We start from the raw sequence: 25,029 nt of genomic DNA on the forward strand, positions 1-25,029 counted from the left end.
CCAGCGGGTCAGCAGATCAAGGCCGATGATGCACTGGTCTTGAATGTCAGCAAGCCAGAAGTCGTGCACCAGCTCCAGATCTTTCACTCGGATCCGCAACGGTTTCTTCCCCCGCATGTCAGTTCTCTCCCCCGTCACTGTCATCAGCTGGGTGTCGGTGGGTGACCAACCCTTCACAAGTGGCCCGGACGTTCCAGGGAGCACACCACGTCGTATTAGGGAAATGGTAGACCCCGTGTCCACCAGGGCCCGGCATGGCTGGTCCTCAACACAGCAGCTCAGGTAAAGTCCCTTGAGGTGCCCGACTCGACCCACCACTGTGCATCGTCCTTGGAGGGGGGCAGGAAGCTGGAGTGGTGGTCCTCTCGCTACACAGGTCCCACCCCGTTTCCCTGAGGCTGCGTAGTTCTGGTCTTCGAGGCGGGTGCTGGGCAGTCTCGCGCCACGTGGCCAGGCTCATCGCACCAGTAGCAGCGGTTGATCAGTCGACGAGGACGCCTCCAGGGCACCGAGGCCTGCAGCTGGCATATTTCCGTGACCTCCCCCTCTCCGTCGCAGTATGCGGCTCTGATTTGAGGGTAGTTTGGGGGGGGGGGGCAACTGCTGGTTAGGTCGAGAGGTGAGCACAAGCTCGGCCCATTCAGCCTCAAGGAGCGCCTCACGGAGAGTTTGAGGCATGGCCAGGCGGACATGTTGGCGTAGTCGCTCTGGAAAAAGTCCTCACAGAAAAGCATGTAGGCTAAGCTCCTCACGGGCTGCTGCTGGGAACTCCGGGTAGCCACGACGAGCATACAGCAACACATCCGCTGCAAAGGTACCCAAGCTCTCCCCTGGCCGACGGCTCCGGTTGGTCAGCTGCTCTCTGCTCTGATCAGTGGAGTGCCGCTGCCCAAATCGCCTCTCGAGTGCCGCGGTGAGGGCCTGGAGCTCATGCTGCTCTGCCGGGGCTAGGTCAAGGAGTACCTGCAGTGCATCTCCTTCCAATGCTAGCGCTAGGTGTGTAGCAGCCTCTTCGTCGCTCCAACCACTATGCCTTGCGGCTAGCCGTACTTGTGAGAGGTAGGGCTCTAGCGGGGTTAGCCCGTTCTATTTCGGTACCTTAGCTGGCGTTGTAGGCCTAACTGCTCGCTGTTGGGGGCTCGGTGTGTCGGTCGACAGAAGCAGCCCATGAAGCATTGCCCTAGCGTCTGTCGCGACGGGGCGCCCCGCGGTGCGCTCGCGCCGTCGGGACCCGTCGGGGGACTTACATGGCTGCTCGCTTTCTCTCTCTTCAATTGCCAGCTTCCCAAGCAGCGAATGCTCTCCTCGACGGCTTACTCCAGCATCCGAATGTCTCTCTTCCTTACGGCGAGGGTGAGCGATCCCACTTCTGACACCAATGTGGCGAGCTCAGACAAGGAGGAGACAGAGGTTTCATTTGGTCTTGCTTCCTGGGAGCTAGCCAGGGAGCACAGCCATTTTTTATTAGCCTGCGGCCGAAGAGCACACACTGTCGCGCTGACCTAGTAGGTGTGCTTGTTGCTCTTCTCTTCCTCCTCCTGCCCACTACCTGCTCTGTGCTGCTGCTGATTAGACCTTGTGTGCAATCTATAACTAAGCGCGGCCTGGTGTGCACCGCTCCGCCAGGTGAGCTGAATTAGAGCAATCAAGGGCGGGCGTGCCTAGTAAGCTTTAAAATGCATGCAGCAGTCATTTGACCTGGGTGCGACATACTGAGAGGACAGCAAACAAAGCAATCCACTTTCCACTGTGAGGAAGACTTTGAGCTAGACGGGCTATCGGTTTTTCACCTACCTACCTATCTATCCAGCAAAAGCTACCTAAGAAACTGGTCAAAAAATAAATTGAGTGAAATTCAAAGTCTGGTCTTTTTCAAGTGTGGGCACCTCACAGACACAGAACACTTGACAGTGAAAAACCGGCCTGGCCAGTAAAGAAACCAGCCTTGACCAGTGAAGACTCCACAAAAGCTCACCACAAAGACGGAGAAGACTCCACCTGGGGGCCTGGAGGAAATCGCAACTTGCCGTTTGCCTGTCCAACCAATAACCAAGAAAGCAGCATGGCTGAGTCCAAGTCACTCAAAGAGCTGAAAATAGAGCGAACCACTGCAAAGAGACTGTTCTCCAGACTCACCAACCATATAAGAAGGACCCACATGGATATGTCTGTAGAGGAGCTACAGGATTCCTTCAAGAGACTCACAGCAGAGGGCTCCAAAGTGATTGACGTGAATGAGGAGCTTGAGGCCGCCTACATCACGCAGTGTGAAGCAGAGGGCACACCGGAGCTGATGGGCCAACAGAGAGCAGACGTCGAGAAAACGGAGAAAGAATGTGAGCAGAAGTTGAAGGAGGCGAAGCACATGATCAGAGAGACCCTGTGGACATCATATGGTGAAAGAGAACTGACCCTTGCTCTAAAATCAGCAGAAATGGAGTGTGAGAATGTCTCATCCACTCAGCCTGATACGCCCCTGGAGGTATATGATTTTATGCTCCACCACCTAGAAGAACTGGTGAAGAAAGCTAAGCAGGCACACCAGACATGGAACCGCTGGGCTCCACCTGCTGAGAGGCGGGATTGTGATCATCGACTAATGGAGCTTGAAACCTGCCTTCCAAAGCTGGTGTCAGGGAAGGCAGCCCTGATCAAAGCAGAGAGAATTAAAAAAGATGCCGACCAAGCAGTTGTCACAGTCCGCAACGCAGCCCCGGTCGCAGCCATAAAACTGAAAGCCACAGCTTTACCAAAGTTCACCGGCAGCCAGCGTGAGTTCTACAGATGGCAGAAGGAATGGGAGGCTCTGCAAAAGCAAGGTGAACCAACCGGGTCCATGGAAGTAAAGAAATTCCAACTTCTCGATAGTCTCGATGATAAAGTGGCCAAAGATCTGCGCCTGTCCACATACACCTCGGCAGATGAGATCTTCAGAGTCCTTGAGAACCGCTTTGGAAATCAAGCCACCATCGCCATTGAAATCATTGACGACGAACCCTGCAGAAAGACGACTTACCTGTGTGGAAGTCCAGAGTGCAAAGACCAGCATCATTACCTTCTTTGTTCCTTGCCACGACCCTTATCACAAAGGTCCAAGTCTGGTCCGGTGGGAGCTGAGGGGAGGAGGTACACAGAGGTTCAAGAAGAGTTCATCTCTAAACTATCGCCAGAGCTAGCGCAGCAGTGTCGGGAAGCTTTCTGCAACGTCTCATCACGAGCCTTCAACTCCATGGCAGCAGAGAAAGGTCTACTGGAGGAGACTGGTCTAAAAGAGTACCCTGTGATTCTGATGCTCCTTGACGTCATCGCCAATGATGGGCAGAGAATTGGGACACTAATTGATCTAGCATCTGACACAAACTACATAACCCACAAAGCTGCAAGTAAGCTCAACCTTTGCAGTGAAGACGTCATGCTTGTCATCCACGGTGTCGGAGGTATGAAGGTGTCTGTGGCAACCAAGCGCTACCTTCTCAAGATCCGTGTCAACACCTCGAGAGGAACTTTAAAGCCTCACCAGTTAGTCTGCTATGGTCTTGACAAGATTGCTGAAGTGAAAGACATGTTCCACCTCAGAAGCTACAGAAGATCTTCCCTGACGTCTCTCCAAGACCTCATCAGACCCAGAGAGATCCAGCTTCTAATCAGCCATAAAGAAGGCCAGCTGGTGCCCCAAAAGATCCGCTCCATCGGTGACCTGGTGCTCTGGGACGGTCCACTTGGCAAGACAATCGGGGGCACGCATCCAGACCTCTTTGAGGAAGTCACTTTGATGGCCCACACCTCCAAGACTCACTTCGCAAGATCAATGAGAGCTGCTGCATTCAAGTACCAAGAGTTCACTAAAGACCTAGCTTCCTGTCAGCATCCTGATCACCCTGAGACTCTATCCACCACAGCTACCAGCAGCAGAGACTTTCTGAAGTGGTGGAGGTGGGAAAGCATTGGAGCCGCTTGCCAGCCGAGATGTTGAGGGTGTCGTTGTGGAAACTGCCAGCCAGGGGGTAAAGAAATGACGCTCGCTGAAGAGAGGGAGATGGAGATCGTGAGAAATGGCCTGACTTATTCAACTTGAGATGACCACAGCAGTGAACCGCATTGGCATGCCAAGTACCCATGGGTAGAAGATCCAGCAACCTTGCCAAATAACAGGAAAGCAGTAGAAGCAACATTCATCAGAACCGAGATGAAGCTATCTAAAGAACCCGAGTGGAAGACGGCCTATACTGCACAAGTTCATGAGATGGTAAACCACAGAGCTGCAGTGAAGCTGTCCAAAGAAGTCCTGCAGAGTTGGACTGGGCCAGTATGATATATAAGCCACCTCATCGTGCCAAATCCACACTCGGTCTCTACCCCAGTGAGGTTAGTGTGGAACAGCAGCCAGAAGTACAGAGGCCTCAGCCTGAATGACATCCTCATCAAAGGTCCTGATGTCCTGAACCCGATAAGAGCTGTCCTGCTGAGGTTCCGAGCTGGTGTCTACGCCGCCCTTGGCGACATCCGCAAGATGTACAACTCCGTCTGGCTGGAAGATCGAGAGGTCCACTTGCACAGATTCTTGTGGCGTGACACAGAAGATGCAGGCATAGAAGACTATGCCATAACAAGAGTCAACATTGGAGACAAACCTGCTGGTTGCATAGCCCAAGTCGCCATGAGAGAAACTGCAAACCTACCTTCGTTCAGTCACTTCAAAGAAGAGAAACGTGTGCTGGAAGAAGATGCTTATGTTGATGACATCCTGACATCAAACAATGACCTCGACCATCTGAGACGCCTAACAGCCAACATCGAGCACATCCTGAGAGCTAGAGGATTCTATATGAAGCCTTGGGTCTACTCCAGTCAAAGTGGGAGGGAGGAGGCAAAGAAAGAGTCGCCTCAATCAGAGCCAAAGACTATGATCCTGCTAAACCAGCTGACGGAAGATGACAACAAAGCCCTTGGCCTTGGCTACACCATCAGTGATGACAAGCTTCATATCATGGTTGCAGTGAACTTTTCAAAGAAAAGGAGGAAAATGCGCCTTGGTCAAGACCTGCTCAGAGAAGAAGTCGGAGAGCAAACACCTGATCCACTAACCAGGCGAGAACTGCTAAGCCAAGTCTCCGGCCTATATGACCCACTCGGTCTTGTGACTCCTGTCAAACAGAAGGGTGCCATCCTGGTAAGGAGAGCTTTCCAAGAAGCAAAAGTAAAGTACCGCCTCGAAGACACATGGGACGCAGCCTTGTCTGAAGGTCTCCGAGAAGACGCCATAAAACTTCTGGAAGAGTATGCTGACCTGAAGAAACTGCATTTCACTAGAGCCCTGACTCCACCAGATCCCTGTGCAGAGCCCAGTGCCATCACGTTCTCTGATGGCAGTGAACACGCATATGGCGCAGTGATGTACCTTCGCTGGAGTTGCAGCCATAGTGTCATCGTGAGGCTAGTGGAGTCTAAAGCCAAACTGACGCCTCTCAATCATAAGGGTGATCCTGTTAAAGCAGAGATGTGTGGCGCCGTCTTTGCTGCACGTCTGAAGACCTACTTCCAGAGACACTGCAGAATCCAGGTCAAAAAATGGTACCACCTCGTCGACAGCCAGACCGTCTTGGGTGCAATCCAGCGTGAGAGATACGGTTTCCAGACCTTCTTCGCAAACCGTGTTGGTGAAATCCAGAGTAGCACTGATGTCCAAGATTGGTGGTGGATTCCCGGGTCAGCAAACATTGCAGATATTCTCACCAGAGGGGCCAGTCCAAATGCCCTAACCGAGGACTCCGAGTGGCAGTCGGGTCCAAAGTTTCTCCAACTTCCTGAAGATGAATGGCTGAAGAAATCCGCCGGAGAAGTCGCTGCCCAAGCTCGAGAAAGGGTCACAAATCTACAGAAAAAGACTTTTGTTGCGGTCCTTACCAGAATCCACATGAAGGCAGCTCAGGACTCAGCACACGTAGAGTCGAGAAGATCACTGGCAGGAGTAGCAACCCAACAGCTAATCGACGAAAGGCGATTCAGCAACCTGAGAAGGCTGACTGGGACCATGGCGTGGGTCTGGAGGGCTGCCAAAAAATTCATGAGGTCCAGGACCAGAGACCAAGAAAAGTGGGAGGTAGTACCATCTTCGGGTGTCCTCACAGTCAGTGAGAGACGAGATGCTTTTCGAGACCTTTGCCTAGCAGCACAAGAGGGCGTCAACTTCCCAAGCACCACAACAGACAGACTAGTCGTTTACAGAGACCAAACAAGTGGACTTCTAGTTTGTGGTGGCAGAATCCAGACCTTCAAAGAAGACCGCAAAGCCGTTCCCCTTCTACCATTCCAAGCCTGGTTATCCACCCTCCTTGCCAGAGAAGCACACAGCGAGGGACATGACGGAGTGGCAGGAACCTTACTGCGGATGAGAAAGAAGGCTTGGGTTGTCAGAGGAAGAATTATTCCCAAAAGGTCGTTAACCAGTGCATCGTCTGCAAGAAGGCAAAGGCAAGAACCTGTAAGCAAGTGATGGGAGACTAACCTGAAGAGAGGTCAAATCCTGCTGCACCATTCGAATTCACATCTGTCGACCTGTTTGGACCCTATCATGTGAGGGATGAAAGAAGTACAAACCATGGTCAACAACTCCTGGAGGTCCTGGAGCCAACTCGCTGGACCAAACCTGGTCATCCGCGAGGGATTGTTCGAGATGTGAATGTGAGGGTCTCTCCAAGTTCCAGCATTGCAGTCAAGAGTCCAAAATCCGCTACCAGAAGTCCTGAGCTGAGCACCATTTTTCATCGGGACATCCGGCGTCTTGTGGTCCTTTTACCGGTGGAAGATCAAGCCAGGAACCAGCCCACCTGAGTGCGATCTTTCCATGCAGTGCTGAGAAAAGATCGAGTGGGAGGTGTCGCGCTGACCTAGTAGGTGTGGCTGTTGCTCTTCTCTTCCTCCTCCTGCCCACTACCTGCTCTGTGCTGCTGCTGATTAGACCTTGTGTGCAATCTATAACTAAGCGCGGCCTGGTGTGCACCGCTCCGCCAGGTGAGCTGAATTAGAGCAATCAAGGGCGGGCGTGCCTAGTAAGCCTTAAAATGCATGCAGCAGTCATTTGACCTGGGTGCGACATACTGAGAGGACAGCAAACAAAGCAATCCACTTTCCACTGTGAGGAAGACTTTGAGCTAGACGGGCTATCGGTTTTTCACCTACCTACCTACCTATCTATCCAGCAAAAGCTACCTAAGAAACTGGTCAAAAAATAAATTGAGTGAAATTCAAAGTCTGGTCTTTTTCAAGTGTGGGCACCTCACAGACACAGAACACTTGACACACACAGCTAGCACCAACGCTCGGCGCAGCAACAACAACAACAACAACACACACAAAAAAAGGCGCTCTCTCACCCGGAAACACCAGTCGCAGAGAGAGCGTCACCTGTAACCATGGCAACATGACAACAGAACATAACTGTCAATAACAAAACCCCGAACAGCCCTGACCCGCTACAATATTTAATGTTTTGTATCTATCTATTTAATTTCAAAAAGCCCCTAAAAACAGTCAGTGATCACTGTTGGCCTTACTGCTAATCATTTTAAAGCTCAGTTTTTAAAACCTTACGATGTAACTACAGCCCAGCCCATGCAGCAGTATATGAATGACTAACCTCGTATTGTGGATGGATTATCTCAGTTGTTCTCCTGGCTGAAGTTTGGTCTGTATACAGCATCCTGGCATGCGATTACATTTGTTCCTGACCACCGAGAATCCTCACGCTAACTTTTATTGAGTGGAAAAAAGTTTGCGTGTTTATATTATGCTCATGTGGCAGGATGAATGTTATGTCTCGGTTCAACCCACTTTCGGCCTGGCGCATTAGGGGGGTGCTAGTGTAAATAGTGGCCATTTGAGCATTCCTGGATCGCTTACCTGTGATCTCCTTTTTGGTCACCTGACTTCCCTTGGTGTTGCAGAGATCATCTCCGGGTCACCCTTCTGAAGCCTCCATCGCAGCTGGTAGGTGTTTACTCAGTGTAGTGCATACATTACCTTATTTGGTTGTAAACAGATATTGTTTTTAGGTCGTAGCTGTAGAAGCCTCCTATGAGCCACTCTGCTCATGATTCGTGACGCTCAGTGTTGCCAACTCCTCAGTAAGGAAAATCGCTATTGGCTGTCCTAAAAGTCGCTAAAAGTCGCTAAATGACGTCATCGCCTAATTTGCATAATTGGTCATGCTAATATAATTGTAACCTACGTTGTGGGAGAGAGAAATAACATCTTGGAAGAGACAAAGTGAGTAAAAAACGTCCTAAATGCATTTAGAATTTATTTAGAACTACAAATTAAATTTATTTTAGCAATTATTGTTTTTTTTAATGTCACAATTCCAACCCTGCTCCTTTATCCGGGCTTGGACCGGCAAAAGTGACCAAAATAGGCACTCAGGTGGAGTTACTTTGTGTGTGTGTGTGTGTGTGTGTGTGTGTGTGTGTGTGTGTGTGTGTGTGTGTGTGTGTGTGTGTGTGTGTGTGTAAGTAGTTTTAAACCTTGTGATCCACAAAACAGCATAAGAGTAAAAGAAGAACTGACTGCGTTACAGTCAGTGCGGGAGCAGCGGCTTCGCTCATGCGCGATTCATTTGCAGTTCGGACGCATAGGTGTGAACATCTCCTGCCCTGATAGCAGCGGGGGGAGGACTATCCTCCGCCCGTGAGCGCTTTGGAACGGGTGAGGTGCCCATGGCAGCACCCGCTGCTTGTTGAGAGTAAAAGCGATACCCGCTTTCATGTCAAAAAGTCGTCATAAATAAGTCTCCAATAACACCAGAAAAAGTCGCCAGATTTGTCGCTAGTCGCTTTTTAGAAAAAAAGTCGCTAATGGGGTCTGAAAACTCGCTAAATATAGCGACAAAGTCGCTAAGTTGGCAACACTGGTGACGCTGTTTACTCAGTGCGTAATTCAGTTGTTACGATCTCTGCCTTTTATTTTTCTTTATAGTAAATACTTATTATGCTTTGCAGGAAGTGTGGGCCTTAGTAAGCGACCAGTAGCTTTACCAAAAAGTCGCTACAGCTTTTTTTACACCATGCTACGTTAACTGAAGTGCTGCTGCTTTGCTTTTACCGTCTGTTCCTGTTGCGAGGTTTATTTTCCTGCAGCTGACAGCCTTTTAAAGTGGACGTCGGCGTGGACAGCGACCATATGCATGCCGGCTACGGGAGTCGGCTGGCGTGCACATTGATTGACTGGATGATTAACTTATAGTCGGGCAGACGGCAAGTTGGAGCAATACGGCAATTCCGTCTGCTCCAGATTTTAAAGTTTTATTTAGATTGTATGTTGTTTTTCTGTTGTTTTGATTTGTAGTTTGGATTTTTGTTACGCCACTGGTGGGAGGCCCTTTTTCTAGCTGCAGATCACCAGTGTGTTCCTGCAGTTGGGCTATCCCCAGTGTGTGCATATTAGTTTTGTTGTAGTATATTAAAATTTTCTTTGTGTCTTTTATTCAGATGCGGAGTGCCGACATGGAGGAGACTAGGGTGTCTTGGTGGTGGGATCCTTTGAGTGTACACACCTGCCTTTTTTTTAGTTTATTAGTGTGAGTGTGTGATAGTGTGCTGCACTTGTGTCTTGGTGTGTTTTCTTTTGGAGTTTGTGCATGGCATCCCTGCCCCTCCACTGGTAAGCCTCGGCTTTGAATACCTTTTTTTAAGCATATTTGTACATTGATATTTATGATTGTGCTTTTATGTTGTTTTAAATATCCATCCTCATCCGCTTTATCCGAAGTCGGGTCGCGGGGGCAGCAGCCTAAGCAGAGAAGCCCAGACCTCCCTCTCCCCAGCCACCTCCTCCAGCTCATCCGGGGGAACACCAAGGCGTTCCCAGGCCAGCCGAGAGATATAATCTCTCCAGCACGTCCTGGGTCTGCCCCGGGGCCTCCTCCCGGTGGGACATGCCCGGAACACCTCACCCAGGAGGCGCCCAGGGGGCATCCTTGTCAGATGCCCGAACCACCTCAACTGGCTCCTTTCGATGTGGAGGAGCAGCGGCTCTACTCTGAGCCCCTCCCGGATGGCCGAACTTCTCACCCTATCTCTAAGGGAGAGGCCAGCCACCCTTCGGAGGAAGCTCATTTCTGCCGCTTGTATCCGCGATCTCGTTCTTTCGGTCACTTACCAGAGAGGTGACATTCCATGTCCCTATTGCCAGTCTTGGCAGCCGGGGATCGGTCCGCCAGGGCCTCCGCTCCTGGCCGCCGCCCGACACACATTGCACCCGACCCCTATGGCGCCTCCTGCGGGTGGTGGGCCTGCGGGAGGATGGGCCCATGTCTCCTCTTCGGGCTGTGCCCGGCCGGGCCCCATGGACTAAGGCCCGGCCACCAGGCGCCGCCCTCGGGCACCCTCCCGGGCCTGGCTCCAGGGCGGGGCCCCGTAACCTATCCCGGGCAGGGTAAACTGTTCCCTCGATGTTCTTTTCATACGGGTCTTCTGAATCGCTCCTTGTCTGGTCCCTCACCCAGGACCAATTTGCCATGGGAGACCCTACCAGGGAGCAAAAGCCCCCAGACAACATAGCCCCTGGGATCCCTGTGACACACAAACCCCTCCACCACGATAAGGTAGCGATTCACGGAGAGGATGTTTTAAATAATTATTAATAAATTGTCAAACTGTGTTATCATTGAACCTCGTCTGTGTACTGAGTATAACGAACCTAAGTGCCTTCTTGGTGATTAGTGTTACTTCCAGTATTCTCTGGGTGAAATTCCCAGGGTGGCGTTGTCTTTTAAACTGTGAAGAGTATTTACTTTATTCCCACCTCGTGCTGCCTGCCACACTCACATAGCTGTGAAGCTAGCAGTCACGTAGCGCATCGTTATATACCAGCTAGCCAAACTTCAGTAACCCTACAAACGTCACTGCTGTTTAGTTTTCTGTCTTCAATTATGTCAGAAGTGATAACAGAGCTGTACGTTTGAATTTGTTTCCAAAATCCCTCAGTCAGGACATGCTATATTGTATTTAGATGGAAGCTAGCAAGCTAACTTCCTGCTAATTTCTAACTCTGTTAAATGTCATAAATTCCGTTTTCATGGATGCCTGGATGTTAAACTTAATTATTACACCTGGTAGAGCAGAACGCTGATCATTTTATTACAGATGAAAGACTTTAGACAGTTTTTCAACTCTCAGTGATGCCGCAGTGATCATTTGATTTAGGGACCTGCAGCGGAGTTTGAGCCCAGACAAGCCTAGTGACGTCAGACTTAAAGACCGGATACTGGTGTTTTTAAAAGTCATGTTTGACTTTATGCTTTTCTGTATAGTTTCTGGGATGCTTAGAACTCAAATTGCACTGCTGGAAATAGTTTATTTTGATGCACATGCAGTTTTTTTTGCAAATTTGCATTATAATATTTATTGTCATTTTTCCTGCAGTATAAAAAAATTGGTGTCTCAAAAATGAAACTGAGGTTTGAGGAATAAACCTCTTAAATTTCTCTAACTAGAAATATATGTAAAAAGAAATACAAAAATAACAAAAACGATTTTCATATTAATAAAATTTGGGCTATAACAGTTGTATTGATGTATAGCAACTTGAAATGCTCCCAAAAATGGCACTACAGCATGTAAAAATATAAAGATAAGCTCTGGCAGACTTGGTTCTATTGTGAGTCTTAAAAGGTTAACAGAAGAACAAACTTTCACGGTTAGCAGCACTGTAACAGATGCAAAAAGTAGATTTACATTACTTAATTTATTATTTTATAGATTCAAAATATTGTAGCGGGCCAGGGCTGTTCGGGGTTTTGTTATTGACATTTATGTTCTGTTGCCATGGTTACAGGTGACGCTCTCTCTGCAACTGTGTGTTTCCGGGTGAGAGAGCGCCATTTTGTGTTGTTGTTGTGGTTGCCGCGCGGAGCAGTTTGGTAGCAGCAGTGCTCCTGGCGGATTTAAATAAATGGCTGTGCTCCCAAGAAATCTCTGTCTCCTCCGTGTCTGAGCTCGCCACATTGGTGTCAGAAGTGGGATATCTCACCCTCGCCGGAATGGAGAGAGACACTCAGAGGCTGGAGCAAGCCGTCGAGGAGAGCATTCGCTGCTTGGGAAGTGGGCCATTGAAGAGAGAGGAAGCGAGCAGCCATGTAAGTCCCCCGACGGGTCCCGACGGCGCGAACGCACCGCGGCAGCGGCCCGTCGCGACCGATGCTGGGACAATGCTTCATGGGCTGCCTCTGTCGACCGACACGCCGCGCTCCCAACAGCGAGCAGTGATGCCTGCAACGCCAGCTAAGGTACCGAAATAGAACGGCCTAACCCCGCTAGAGCCCTACCTCTCACAAGTACGGCTAGCCGCGAGGCATAATGGCTGGAGCGACGAAGAGGCTGCTACACACCTAGCGCTAGCATTGGAAGGAGATGCACTGCAGGTACTCCTTGACCTAGCCCCGGCAGAGCAGCATGAGCTCCAGGCCCTCACCATAGCACTCGAGAGGCGATTTGGGCAGCGGCACTCCACTGATCAGAGCAGGGAGCAGCTGACCAACCGGAGCCATAGGCCGGGGGAGAGCCTGGGCACCTTTGCAGCAGATGTGTTGCTGTATGCTCGTCGTGGCTACCCAGAGTTCCCAGCAGCAGCCCATGAGGAGCTTAGCCTGCATGCATTCCTGCGAGGACTTTTCCCAGAGCGACTACGCCAACACGTCCGCCTGGCCATGCCTCAGACTCTCCGTGAGGCCCTCCTTGAGGCTGAAAGGGCCAAACTCATGCTCACCTCGCGACCTGACCAGCAGTTGCCCCCCACAAACTACCCTCAAATCAGAGCTGCAGACTGCGACAGTGAGGGGGAGGTCGCAGGGATATGCCAGCCGCAGCCCTCGGTGCCCTGGAGGCGTCCCCGTCGACCGACCGACCGCTGCTACCGGTGCGACGAGCCTGGCCACGTGGCGCGCGACTGCCTGGCGCCCGCCCCGAAGGCCAGAACGATGTGGCCTCAGGGGGATGAGAGGGGGAGCGGTACAGCGAGGGGACCACCACTCCAGCTTCCTGCCCCCCTCCAAGGACGATGCACGGTGGCGGGCCTAGTCGGGCACCTCAAGGGACTCTACCTGAGCTGCTGTGTTGAGGACCAGCCCTGCCAGGCCCTGGTGGACACGGGGTCCACCATTTCCCTAATACGACCTGGTGTGTTTCCTGGAACATCCAGGCCACTTGTGATGGGTTGGTCGCCCACCGACACCCAGCTGATGAAAGTGACGGGGAAGAGAACTGACATGTGGGGGAAGAAACCGTTGCGGATCCGAGTGAAGGATCTGGAGCTGGTGCACAACTTCTGGCTTGCTGACATCCAAGACCAGTGCATCATCGGCCTTGATCTGCTGACCCGCTGGGGAGCCTGCGTTGACACCGCGAAGCTGGCTATCACTCTTGGTACACAGACTCTGGCCCTCCAGTGTGGTCAAAAGCAGGGAACCAGAGACTGCAGGCAGACGCGGCTGGTTCAGCACACCATCGACACCGGCTCTGCTCAACCCATCTGTCTGCGCCCACGCCAGCTGCCCCTCGCGAAACGGCAGGGAGAGCGGGCCCAGGAGGCACGGGGCGTGGCTACTGCTCGGGCCACAGCCGGCAGAGGGGGATGGCTCTAGTTGACCATGCAGCAGCTGAAGCAGGAGCAGGAGGCTGATGCGACGTTGGTTCAGGTGGGGGCCTGGCTGCAGGCAGCACGACGCCCAGGCTGGACAGGGGTGTCCAGCCTGGGCAGTGAAGGCCTACTACTCCCAGTACAACAATCTGGAGACCCACGATTGCCTCCTGTACCGGAGATGGCGGGCCCCCAAACAGGGCAAGGATCTCCCGCAGCTGTTGGTGCCTCGGTTGCTGCGGTCGCAGGTGCTCGAGCTTGTCCACGACTCGGTGGGGGCCAGCCACTATGGGAATGCTAAAACTCTCCGCCGTCTCAGGGGACAGTTCTACTGGCCTGGTTGTCGACGGGATGTGGAACTTCATGTGCACTGCTGTGACACCTGTACGGCACGGAAGGGCCCCACTCAACGCCCCACTGCCCCCCTGCAGCAGCATTGGGTGGGGGCCCCGATGGAGAGATTGGGAGGAGACGTCCTAGGGCCTTTCCCCGTCCCCAAGGCAGGGAACCGGCACGTGTCGGTGGCCAGGGACTGCTACAGGAGGCTGAGGGAGCGGCCACGAGTGGTTCATGACTACACCCGCCAGGCCCAGGTCAGCGCCGGAGTACGACAGAAAAGAGCCTGCGACACCAGGTGCCGAGGGGGAGCTTTCGTGCCTGGCGACAAGGTTTGGGTGTGCTGCCCGGTTCGCAAGAGAGGGGTGTCCCCCAGGCTGTGCGGTCACTGGCAAGGGCCGGCGGAAGTCGTGGGGCAGCTAACAGAAGTGGTGTACCGTATCCGCATGCCGGGCCCGGGGCGCGTGGCGGTGTTGCATCAGGACAGGCTCTCACCGTACCGCCCGCCCACTCCAGCAGCCGCCGGGGCACGGGATGCTGGTGGCACCCCAAGTTCTCATCCAAGTGACTCTTCCCCTGCTGGTCGAGATCGGCCGGTGCGCCGAAGGAAGACACATGGACATTTGCAGGACTTTGTGTTGGGTAATGGGGTTGTCGGGGACGACTGACCCCTGAGGTGGGGGCTATGTAGCGGGCCAGGGCTGTTCGGGGTTTTGTTATTGACATTTATGTTCTGTTGCCATGGTTACAGGTGATGCTCTCTCTGCAACTGTGTGTTTCCGGGTGAGAGAGCGCCATCTTGTGTTGTTGTTGTGGTTGCCGCGTGGAGCAGTTTGGTAGCGGCAGTGCTCCTGGCGGATTTAAATAAATGGCTGTGCTCCCAAGAAATCTCTGTCTCCTCCGTGTCTGAGCTCGCCACAATATGGATCTCTGTATTGCTAGTATATATGGACCAATTTTTTCTAACTGTTCTCATAAGAAAAATAATGAAAAAACAGTTGTATTAGAATTAAAACAAAAAAATTCAATCACTAGAATCTGCCTATGCTTCGTCACAACAAGAACATATCATTAACAACCTGAGAAAAGTCCTCTCTATCCAGTTAAAAACAGAGAAAAAACAACTATTTGTTCTAAAAAGGACTGGGAAAATTACTCATGATCCACAACACATAAATAAATCTTTTAAAGTCTTTTACAAAGCTTTGTACTCGTCATAGATTAATCCATCTGATGCGGACATTGAAGAATTTCTTAAGTGTCTAAATCTACCAAAACTAAAGGATGAACAGATTGTGGCTCTGGATTCACCTCTTTCAGTATCTGAATTTCATGAAGCCCCAGGTCCAGATTGTTTTCCAGCAGTTTTACAAAGAATTTTGGCCTGCACTAGCAACTACTTTTTTCAGAATGGTAACTCAAATTCAGATTTATCACACACTATCTCTAAACATGAGCTCTGCCATCATTAACCTACTTCTTAAAGCAGGCAAAGATCCCACACTCTCATCCAGCTGCCACCCAGTCTCATGCATCACTGTAGACCTTAAAATACTCTCCAAAGCCCTTTCCAGAATATGAGAAAAAGAATCACCTAGTCATAATAAATCCTTATAAAAAAAAGTTTCATCAAGAGTAATACACGCAGGCTAATATATTATTGCTCTATCAACAAATTAGAAACCACAGTTGTATCTTTAGATGCAGAGAAAGTATATGACTGGGTAAACTGGAAATTTTTATTAGCAGTTCTGCACAAATTTGGATTTAGTTCATTCTTCATAAATTGGATCAAAACACTATACAGCTCTCCAAATGAATGTGTTAGGACAAATGATCTTACTTCCCAAAGCTTCAATCTAAAGAGGAGCACCAGACAGGCTGCCCACTTTCCCCCACGCTTTTTGTTATTTTTAACAAGCAACTAGCAGCAGCAATCTGACAAGATGGTCATAAACAAAAATGGAATAGGGCGGTTTTTGAATGTGCATAATTTAAATTTCCCATGTAAACATTATTTTGCTTTATAATTTTTATATATTGTTGTTCAGTTTGTGTTAGGTGTATTAGAATGAATTATCTTCAAATGAAAAAAAGTAGTCATGTTTTCTGTGGAACAATCTGGAACAATCCAGATATCTGCATCATTGCACGAAACGGGAATAAAAAAATCTTGAAAATATTCAAGATTTTCAAGATTTCCCACCATGTGCGGGAACAAACCAGAGCTGCATTGCTCTGTACTATGGAACAAAAAAAAACGAATCTCTGCTACTTCCTTGGCTGGCCATGTTCGTTTCATTTTTGCTGCTTTTCACTGGATGGCACGGGTGTTTTTGCTCCTCTTCATCCACAAAATGTTTGCAGTGTCAGCAGGATCAAGTTTGAGAGCAGCTATGGCAAGCCAAGAAGGTTGGTAAAGACGATTGCCTGCATATCCCAGCACCCAGTGGCTGCCAAAATTTGAGGGGCCTGAAGAAATATTAGGACTAAAAGGAACAGGTTTGAGGTTAGATTTTAACCTGGTGTCGCTTCTGTACCCTGGGGTTGCCTGGTTGCCAAGGTTAAATTGAAAGAAAGGAATGCAAATGTTGCTGACTTACTGGTTCAAGTAGTCATCTATTTTCTTTCTTCATTTTTTGTATACTTTATCAATCCGTAGGAAATTAGTCCTCTGCATTTAACCCATTCACTCAGTGAAGCAGTGGGCAGCCACCAATCCAGCGCCCAGGGAGCAGTGTGTAGAGACTTGCTCAGGGTTACCTCAGGGTAGCTATACCTACTGAGCTATCTCTGCTTAGTCATGTTAAAATATGACTTTTCAGGCTTGAGTTGGCCATTTAGATTGTGTGAGTTTCAGAGCACAGGATTATTATAACAAAACATTTTCCACGAATAGAATCTCACCAAAGGAGTGCTCTGCAGGGAATGAGGATACATGATCATAGTCTGGATGTGGCTGTATATTTCTGTGGATCAGCATCGACCAGTTGCTGTAAGTCATGACTCAGAGGCTTGATGAGGCTCTGCCACCCAAAACTGTTGCTTTGCTTATGGCTTGGCCTGACAGAAAAGGAGTAGTGCTGCCTCCCAACACAAACGCCCCTATGATAAAGAGTTCAGATTCTACCATTGTTGCCAGGAGAGAGAGTCTGGGTATGGGACCAAAACAAGCATGGTAAATACTTGGTGGGGTGCTGAGGTGTATGCCATGTTGAACCAAGTGGGGTGATACAGGGCTTGTGTATAAATACAGTTAGTCAGAGAGATAGCAGAGTAAAAGCAGGGTAAAAACCTTCTATAGGAATGCATTGAAGGTATATATATGAAGTCATATCATCCATAGTGGAACCAAAGCCCATTAGAACCACAGTTCGTCATACAAGCACAAAGATCCTAATTTTACAAAACATCATATCTGAGTAAATTTGGAATTGTGATCCTGACACATTGAAAGAAAGATCAAGCGATACACTCAGATTTAGTACTGAATATCAGTACTAAAATTCATTACAGTCTACTCAGTAGGTGACAAACATGCAGGCTATAGAAAGTCTTTTCTCCAACTGTTTTGCAGAGTAAAGACCCACGCAATGTGTCTGTTCTCAGCACTCACCCATTCAACTAGCTTTTCAGTCTTTGCCTCCGAAGGAAAGTGCTTCTTAAACCGTTCTGCCACTCTGTCTTTAAGATCCACGCTGGGACCCGCCTCACTGTCCCCTTCACCAGAAGACTGCACAGCTGGTGCTGGAGACAGGTTCTCCAAGACATCACTCAGGAAGTCAGCCAAGCCTCCTGAGCCAGCCAGCACTAGCCAGGGGATGGAGTTTTTCAAAGAGAGATCCATTCTCTGACAGACATTACAAAAACCATGAAATAAATATTTACACAATTTGAATATCAAGTCACAACATTTTTTGTGACATCAATCAACATATAAAGCAGAGACTTTACCTTCAGCATGTCTGTTCCCCCTGATATCAGCATACAAACAACAGGGATGTCGATGCTGCCACTTCCTTTAAAAAGATACAACCATTTTTAACATGTTCAAATCTTGATAAAATGTTTTTACTAATTTAATAAGAGTGGGACAGAAACTAACAGATATAGAAGAAGCACCCTGTGATTTTTTTTGTTTGTTTGTTTAATTAAACATTGGCAGCACAGTGGCGTTGTAGTTAGCAATGTTGCATCAAAGTAATAAAGTCCTTAGTTTGAATCCACCATCTGACTGGGAAGTTCTTGTGGCATTTGTATGTTTTCTCTGTGTTTGCTTGGGTTCTCTGTGAGTTTCCTCTCACAGTCCAAAGACATGCAGTTAGTGGGGTTAGGTTAACTGGTTATTCTAAATTGCCCAAAAGTGTAAATGTGAGTCCAAATGGTTCTCTTTGTGCTAGCCCTGCCCCTGTTACAGACTTGTGACCTATACAGGGTGTACCTGTTACGCCCTGTACAGTAACTAGGATAGGCTCATAAATGGTCTACCACTGTTAAAAAATATCATTATTTCTTAATTCTTAATATAGTTTATGGTGCCATTTCTCACCTAATATGCCTGTGCGCTGGTGGGAAATGTATTCCTCCAGTCTGGCTCTGAAACCTATCTCTCCTCCTTTGCGGCCCACACTCCCATCATCCACCAGCAGGAAGGCCTGGTAGTTGTTGTCCAGGTAGCAGGACTCCTGAGATATGTTTTGGACATAGTACCTTGCAGGAAAGCTCCCCTACAAAAGAAGAAAACCAGGTATTCCAGTGTTTCTGAACTTAAGATAAATTTCTACAGTGTTCTAGAGGCCTGCAACTTTTGGATCCTCTTGGTTTCCTCTGAACAACTGCTGGGCGAAACTGACAACTCCTGGGCTTGGGAGAGCCTGATTGTCCTGCGGAGACGTTTGCTGCTGGATACTCGATGGTCGGTTGCGTCGTGTGTCTGGCGACACTCTCGATGGAGGACATTGAATGACATCTACCAATTCGGAACTACGGTAACAGAGTTCTGGCTGATTGGAGCTGGCTCAGACCTGGCTTATCGAAGAACAAGAAGCGGCTACAGCTGTTCAAAATCCCACAAGGCTGGCCGACATGATAGACGATGGGCAAGCTGTGAGTACTCAAGACTGTGTTTATTGAAGGCTATATGGATAAGATCTTGGAGAAGCTCATGGCTCTGATATATGGATAACATCTTGGAGAAGAACAACGGGAATTGAGAGACCTGGTGACCAGTGACGGACATTAGACCTACTGTAAAATTGGATGCAGTTTGTTCGCACTAACCAAAACAACTACCATCTTCATCTCATGCGGCCCCCCTGGCACCACTGTGTTGGCGCCAGATGGCGCTGGCAAAAGGTCAGCAGCCTTAACTCAGTTTCCTTCGGGATCAACCTTTGGGATCAATAAAGTTTTATTGAATTAAATTGTTTGTTTTAATTGGAGATGCAAATACCGTCTGGTCCCAAGACTATGTAAATGAAGCCATATAGTTTACCTTTACCTTACACTGAGGACTCAAAAATTAAGTCCTAATAATCTTACCAATTTAAAATTAGGGCCCATGAAATATAAACATGATATGAATTATGGGCAGCTACAATGAAAACACAATAAAAAAGGCAAATATAAATCAAATCTTTAAGCAAGATTTTTGTACAGTAAAAGTTGACAAGATATTTTGAATTGTTTGAGAAATGTGTAAATGTGTGAGTGTCTGTACTACCTGAGGGTTGACCAGCTGCTCTCGTTTTTCCACTACACCCCACGGGGCGATGCCCAGTGCTACCACCTTGTTGAGAGAGACAGAAGATGCCGCAGCTGCATGATCTCTCACTGCCTGTCCAACACACCGACCAAGCCTTTCGCGCAGACCGGTAGTTAATATCCATGCACCTGGGTGGAACAGATTAAATATCAGTGTGAGAAAGCATTAGTCACTGCTTGGATTTGGGGTTAAAAATATAAAAAAGAGAAGTCGTTCCAATAGTGGTATGCCATTTTATGATTTCCTCCTTCAGCTGGTTACTCTAGTTTAAGTAACAAATGAAAAAGACATGGAGGTCTTTTCTTTCCCTTTTTGCAGACTGGGTTTGATGATATATGATACTTGTGTGTTCTAAGCATCCCCAAAAAGCCTGGTATACCAGCCTTTTGCACTGATACATCAGTCAGACCATTCTGTTTAAGCTAGGTTGCCATTCTTTGAGCTACAGTGCTAACAAGATATTCCCTTCAACATTCAGGAGTTTTATTGATCGGAATTTATGTTTGAGGCAGCGTTTTCTTAGAGTATTATCACACTTTTTTGACATTATTCACTTTGTCCACACCACTTTCATTTGTTTCTAGAGAAAACATTAGATGGGAGCATTTTTATACAGCAAGTATGGAAGTCCATTGGGTGGGTTCCATGTTTTCTTCTTTCTTGACTATTTTGTTCCAAACCTTTTCAGCTCCATAGTAGTAGATCAGATCATCCACTTTTCTAGTTTCTTCTCCACTGTTCTTTTGTCTTTTTGCTTCAAACCCTATGTAAATGAGATGCTTGCTAAATGATGTTTTGTTAAAAGGGTTGGCATAATAAGCATGTGCTTCAGCCAGCACCTTTTCGACCAGCCTTATCTCGTGCTTTTTTGCATGGTGGTATATCTTTCTAATGTATTCATTGAGATATTTGAATGCTAATCCAAAAAAATAAATAAATAAACATATATCCATCAAATTTAATTTAATTGAATAGTTGGTTAACTATATAGTTTTCAAGTCTTGAAAATAAAAGAAGTTTAGTTAAGACCTGCGTCTGCTGAGCAACAATAATGTACTTCAGCAAACAGCTCACACATATTCCAGACACACGGTGAACATCACACATGAGTTTGTCAGGAAGACTGTCATAGCAGCATTTGATGTGATGATTTTCACCTATCAGATGCATAAAGTTTTTACCTGTGCTTTGTGACGCTTTCACCAGTCCCTGTCTGAGGATCTCCCGTACCCAGGTCTTTATCTGTGTTCTGCTATTTCCACCCACAACAGAAACAACCAGGTTGGGTGCAGGAAGACCCCAAATGGTTGTCAATATGTTGTACACCAAAGAAGGCTCAGTGCTCCATGACAGACGCAGAAACTAAGTTTAGAGATTTGACAGATTAAGAGTAACAAGCACATGTCAGCAACACACAAGGCTTAGAAAGTAATGAAATTAATAAAAGTAATGAACATAGGATGTGCATACAAGCCTCAGTTGTTTCAACCCAAATGAAAATGACATTTGATCTGCACTGATTTTGTATACTCAGGTGCAGTAGCAGGAAAATTCAGGAGAACTCAGGAAAAGTACGGCCTATCACACCTTTTTCTGGATCTTTATTTAACTCACCTTTATAGGCATTGCTTTTTAGAACATGCATACATATTCAAAAAATCTAAGGCTGTAGAGATAAAGCATTATGAAAAAAAAAGAAAGAAAAAGAAATCCACCCACATGGCTGTGCCTCTTGCTGGCTCCTGCAAACTGCACCTCTCCAAAGGCATCAGTTGGTTGTTCAGAGGAGTGCTGCACGCTTTCCCAGTGGTTCACAATCGCTGTGCTGAAATAGTCTCCAAGAGCTGCAGAGGCATGGTCATCTCTCGCAGCCCCACACTGACACAATGCACCATTACTGAGACAGGTGGAGGGATACAAACATCACTATGAGAACCCGTTTAAATTACAGACATGTCACTATCAAAAGGCCGAGGTCACAGTACCTGACAGAATCTTCTACAAAGGTGCTGCACACTCTTTTCTTGATGATTTTGGGGATCCAACTCTGAAAGGATTTTTTTATAGTTTTGCATTATCCATTATTCATTCTTGTTGTTTTTACACACACTGCTATTGTTTCAACACACGCTTGATTACTATAGATATTTGTTACCGTGTTGATGCACTTCTGACTTAAATCTTACAACTCATCAAAAGAGTCTGTACTTTTGTCAGTCACAACTCTAGATCACTCACTTCCCTGAACACTTTGCAGTATTGTATTAATGTTTTCAATCAAATTACCTAAAACGTTTTTCAAATACTTAGTTTACTTGCAACTAATAGAAAAACTGGTGCCTGTGGAAGCCATTGGAGTTTTTCAGTCTTCTATGGTCTCATTTTGGTGAGTCCGTGTGAAATGTAGCCCCAGTTTTCTGTTCTTAGCTAACAGGTGTGGCCCCCAGTATAGTCTTCTGCTGCCGAAGCCCATCTGTTTCAAGGTTGGATAAGTTGTGCTTTCAGAGATGCTCTTTTGAATAGCTTGTTTGTAATGAGTGGTTATCGAGTTACTGTTGCCTGGGTGGTGAAGCCACCCTTTAAAGATTTAGTAATCAAAATGTCAAAATTTTCATTTGGAAAGAACAGTTCTGCAAAAGTGTACACTTAATGTAGAGTAAAAATTGTTGAGACACAAAAAGGAAATCAGAAGGATGTTTTTTTAACTTTGCTGAAATTGAGAAAGGCAAAATCATACTTGTGAAACTATATACATTAAAAAACAGACAAAGAAAATATATACAATCTTAGCACATAGCACCAACTAAGTCACACTACATACTTTAAGCAACCACTTTATTAGGTACACCGGTTCAGGCATTCAAGGAAAAACTGTGAAGCTGGCTTTAACCCCCACCAGTTTGGCAACATTTGCATCAACAAATGACAACAGAATTGTTCATTCACATGGACATTTACACAGCTGTCGCATGATGTGTTTTTCCAAGAAATCTTGCAGTGGTCACTGATGTTACTTGGAATTTCAAGGGGAGAAACTTCCAGGTATAGCTTGAACTTCCACCTTTTTAAAGTGGAAGTTAAAGTTAATGTGTAAGTTGTTTTTTTTTGTTTTTTGGGGGGAGGGGGTTGCCAACATGATATCACAACAACAGCTGAAAATTTTACAGAAAGCTGACCCACCTGGCTCTTCTCATTTTGGCAGATATTGTCTGCGTTGTCGCCTCCTCCACCTTCTCCTCTTCCTCCTTCTTCTACTGGTCCTGTTTTTTTCATGTTTCCTTGTCTTGCTCGATAAGAAATATGTGCAGAAGAACTAAAAGGAGTTCTTTCTGACCATTGTCCTACTATTGAAACCCTATTCCCTTCCACTGCCGTCTCTCAATGTTTACATAGAAAACAAGGTGCAGTCAGCACAAAAGTAAGGGTGTGGTTTCAGACAGACAATCCCTCCTGACTTTAAAAATAGGAAGGGCCAGTCAAAACTACAAACTGGGCTAGTGTTTATTTTTTTACTTTATTTTTATTTATTTATTTTTTCTGCCTGTCCCATTCGGCACTGTAGAAATCAGAATTATTGTCTGAAGACCAAGAAAAATACAGATTTATTTTCCTAAGTTGATCAGACATGACCGTGGCGTAGGAAAAGGAAGGATGTAGACAAGAGAAGTTCAAGAACAGAATAGGGAAAGCAAAAAGAGAGGGGAAGAGGGACAGTGAGAAAAGACACAAAAAATCCGCTAGATCACCTGCCGCAAAAAAATAAAGAAGAAAAAATGTGAACTGCGAACAACACAGTAGGAAGACCATAGCAATAACCTAGATAAGCATAATTAACAGTAAATAATAAATATTGAATGCTACTGAGCAGCACACAAGACCAAGAACACAACTTATGTTTAGAGGCAGAAGCCAAGGAAGATAGTGTATCTCTGTGAACACCTGTGTGCGTGAGTGCACTTGTATTCAAAAGGTTTTTCCATGTAACTATCTAATACTAGGTGTGGGGAGCCATAGCCCTGCCCCCAGGGACATGAAGCAGACATGGAGGAGATCCAGGCCCCAGACATCTAGAGGCCCCCCCAGAGCACGAGAGCCCAAAGAGGACCATCGGAGGGGCAGCCACGCCACCCTTCTAGAAAGGAGAGCCCCAGATGGTGCCACGGTGGTGCAGAAGTCACAGGGAGCTGCGGCGACATGCCTGCAGGCTCCACCGGCAGCCAGCTATGGCAGGGCAGACCGAGCCCTGGGCCCAGAGGTCTGAGGGCCCCCCAACCCCTGGAAGGGCCCCGACCGAGCCAGGCTCTGCCAAGCAGCTGCTGGGAGTGAGCCAGTACATACCCAAGCGCCCAGCACCATACCCAAGAACCACAAATGCAGCAACAGGTGAGGGCATCAGCCACCAGCAGGAAGTGTGGTCGTGGGAGACAGGCCACCACACCTGGGGGACCCTGATATGTTCCCAGAGAGGTGGAGTCTAACACCTATCCTGACACATAAACATAGACAAACAGGCACACACAGACACAAGCATGCATTCCCACCCTCATGCACACATATACAAATACTCAGCACTCGCAAACAGAAATGAACACTATACACACACTCACACTCCCCAAACATACTCAAAACCCCCCAGGTCCAGGTACCATCACCACCAGAGGGGCAATCCGCCCCCACACCCAGGATATGTTGTCCTTTGCTCTGAAGTGGAGACAAGCAGGCCGCCTCTAGTCCTGCAGCAGCAGGGAGGCCCAGCATCCCAGATGGCTAACCCCCCTTCCCAGCCCCTGCCCCAGATGGCAAACAGAGAACGGGGGTGTGAAGACCTCATACCTCTCTCCACCCATTCATATGTGGTGTTGCTACGTGCTGTTCTAAATTGCATTTAAAACATGGGAGGGGCATTGTACCCTCTGCCAGAAGGCAGCTGGTGTCAGCATGGCCCCTACTGAGAACCCTCAGTGTTTAACTAGGCTTGTGTTAATTACAATACTTCCTCATCCCCTTAGCTGTTCACTGGTATCTGATGTGGTAAAAGTGAATACCTTCAATGACACATTAGACACCACTATAGCAGACAGACAGCTAAACATGCTTAAGCTTGTGTTCTCTAAATGCTACTCAAGCTCAAAATAAAAGACATTTGAAATGTGGGAAGGGAAGATTGGAAATTGGTCTATAACTACCCAGCAAATCATTGCATACTGGTTTTATTTACATTTTACACTCTTTTTTGGAATTGGGGTTGTGTCATGTCCTGATAAACAAAACCTGATAAGGTTTAAAAGAGTGTGCATCTT

At 47.7% G+C, this 25,029-nt stretch overlaps 1 protein-coding gene across 2 annotated transcripts in view; it reads right to left on the reverse strand.

The window, feature by feature from the left end:
- Nucleotides 1-23,081, reverse strand: part of LOC116319842 (transient receptor potential cation channel subfamily M member 4-like) — a 56,584-nt gene extending 33,503 nt beyond the window's left edge. For both annotated transcript variants that reach the window (XM_039616592.1, XM_039616591.1), the window contains exons 1-8: nt 22,910-23,081; nt 21,715-21,776; nt 21,449-21,626; nt 20,911-21,091; nt 19,688-19,857; nt 18,515-18,692; nt 17,920-17,984; nt 17,582-17,815 (exon numbers count right to left, since the gene is read on the reverse strand). In XM_039616592.1, coding sequence (XP_039472526.1) covers nt 17,582-17,815; nt 17,920-17,984; nt 18,515-18,692; nt 19,688-19,857; nt 20,911-21,091; nt 21,449-21,626; nt 21,715-21,776; nt 22,910-23,002 — 1,161 coding nt within the window. In that variant the 5' untranslated portion in view covers nt 23,003-23,081. The remainder of the gene's footprint in view (nt 1-17,581; nt 17,816-17,919; nt 17,985-18,514; nt 18,693-19,687; nt 19,858-20,910; nt 21,092-21,448; nt 21,627-21,714; nt 21,777-22,909) is intronic.
- Between the last annotated feature and the right edge of the window lie 1,948 nt (nt 23,082-25,029).

The sequence above is a fragment of the Oreochromis aureus genome, linkage group 8 (genome assembly GCF_013358895.1).
Source record: "Oreochromis aureus strain Israel breed Guangdong linkage group 8, ZZ_aureus, whole genome shotgun sequence".
NCBI lineage: Eukaryota > Metazoa > Chordata > Actinopteri > Cichliformes > Cichlidae > Oreochromis > Oreochromis aureus.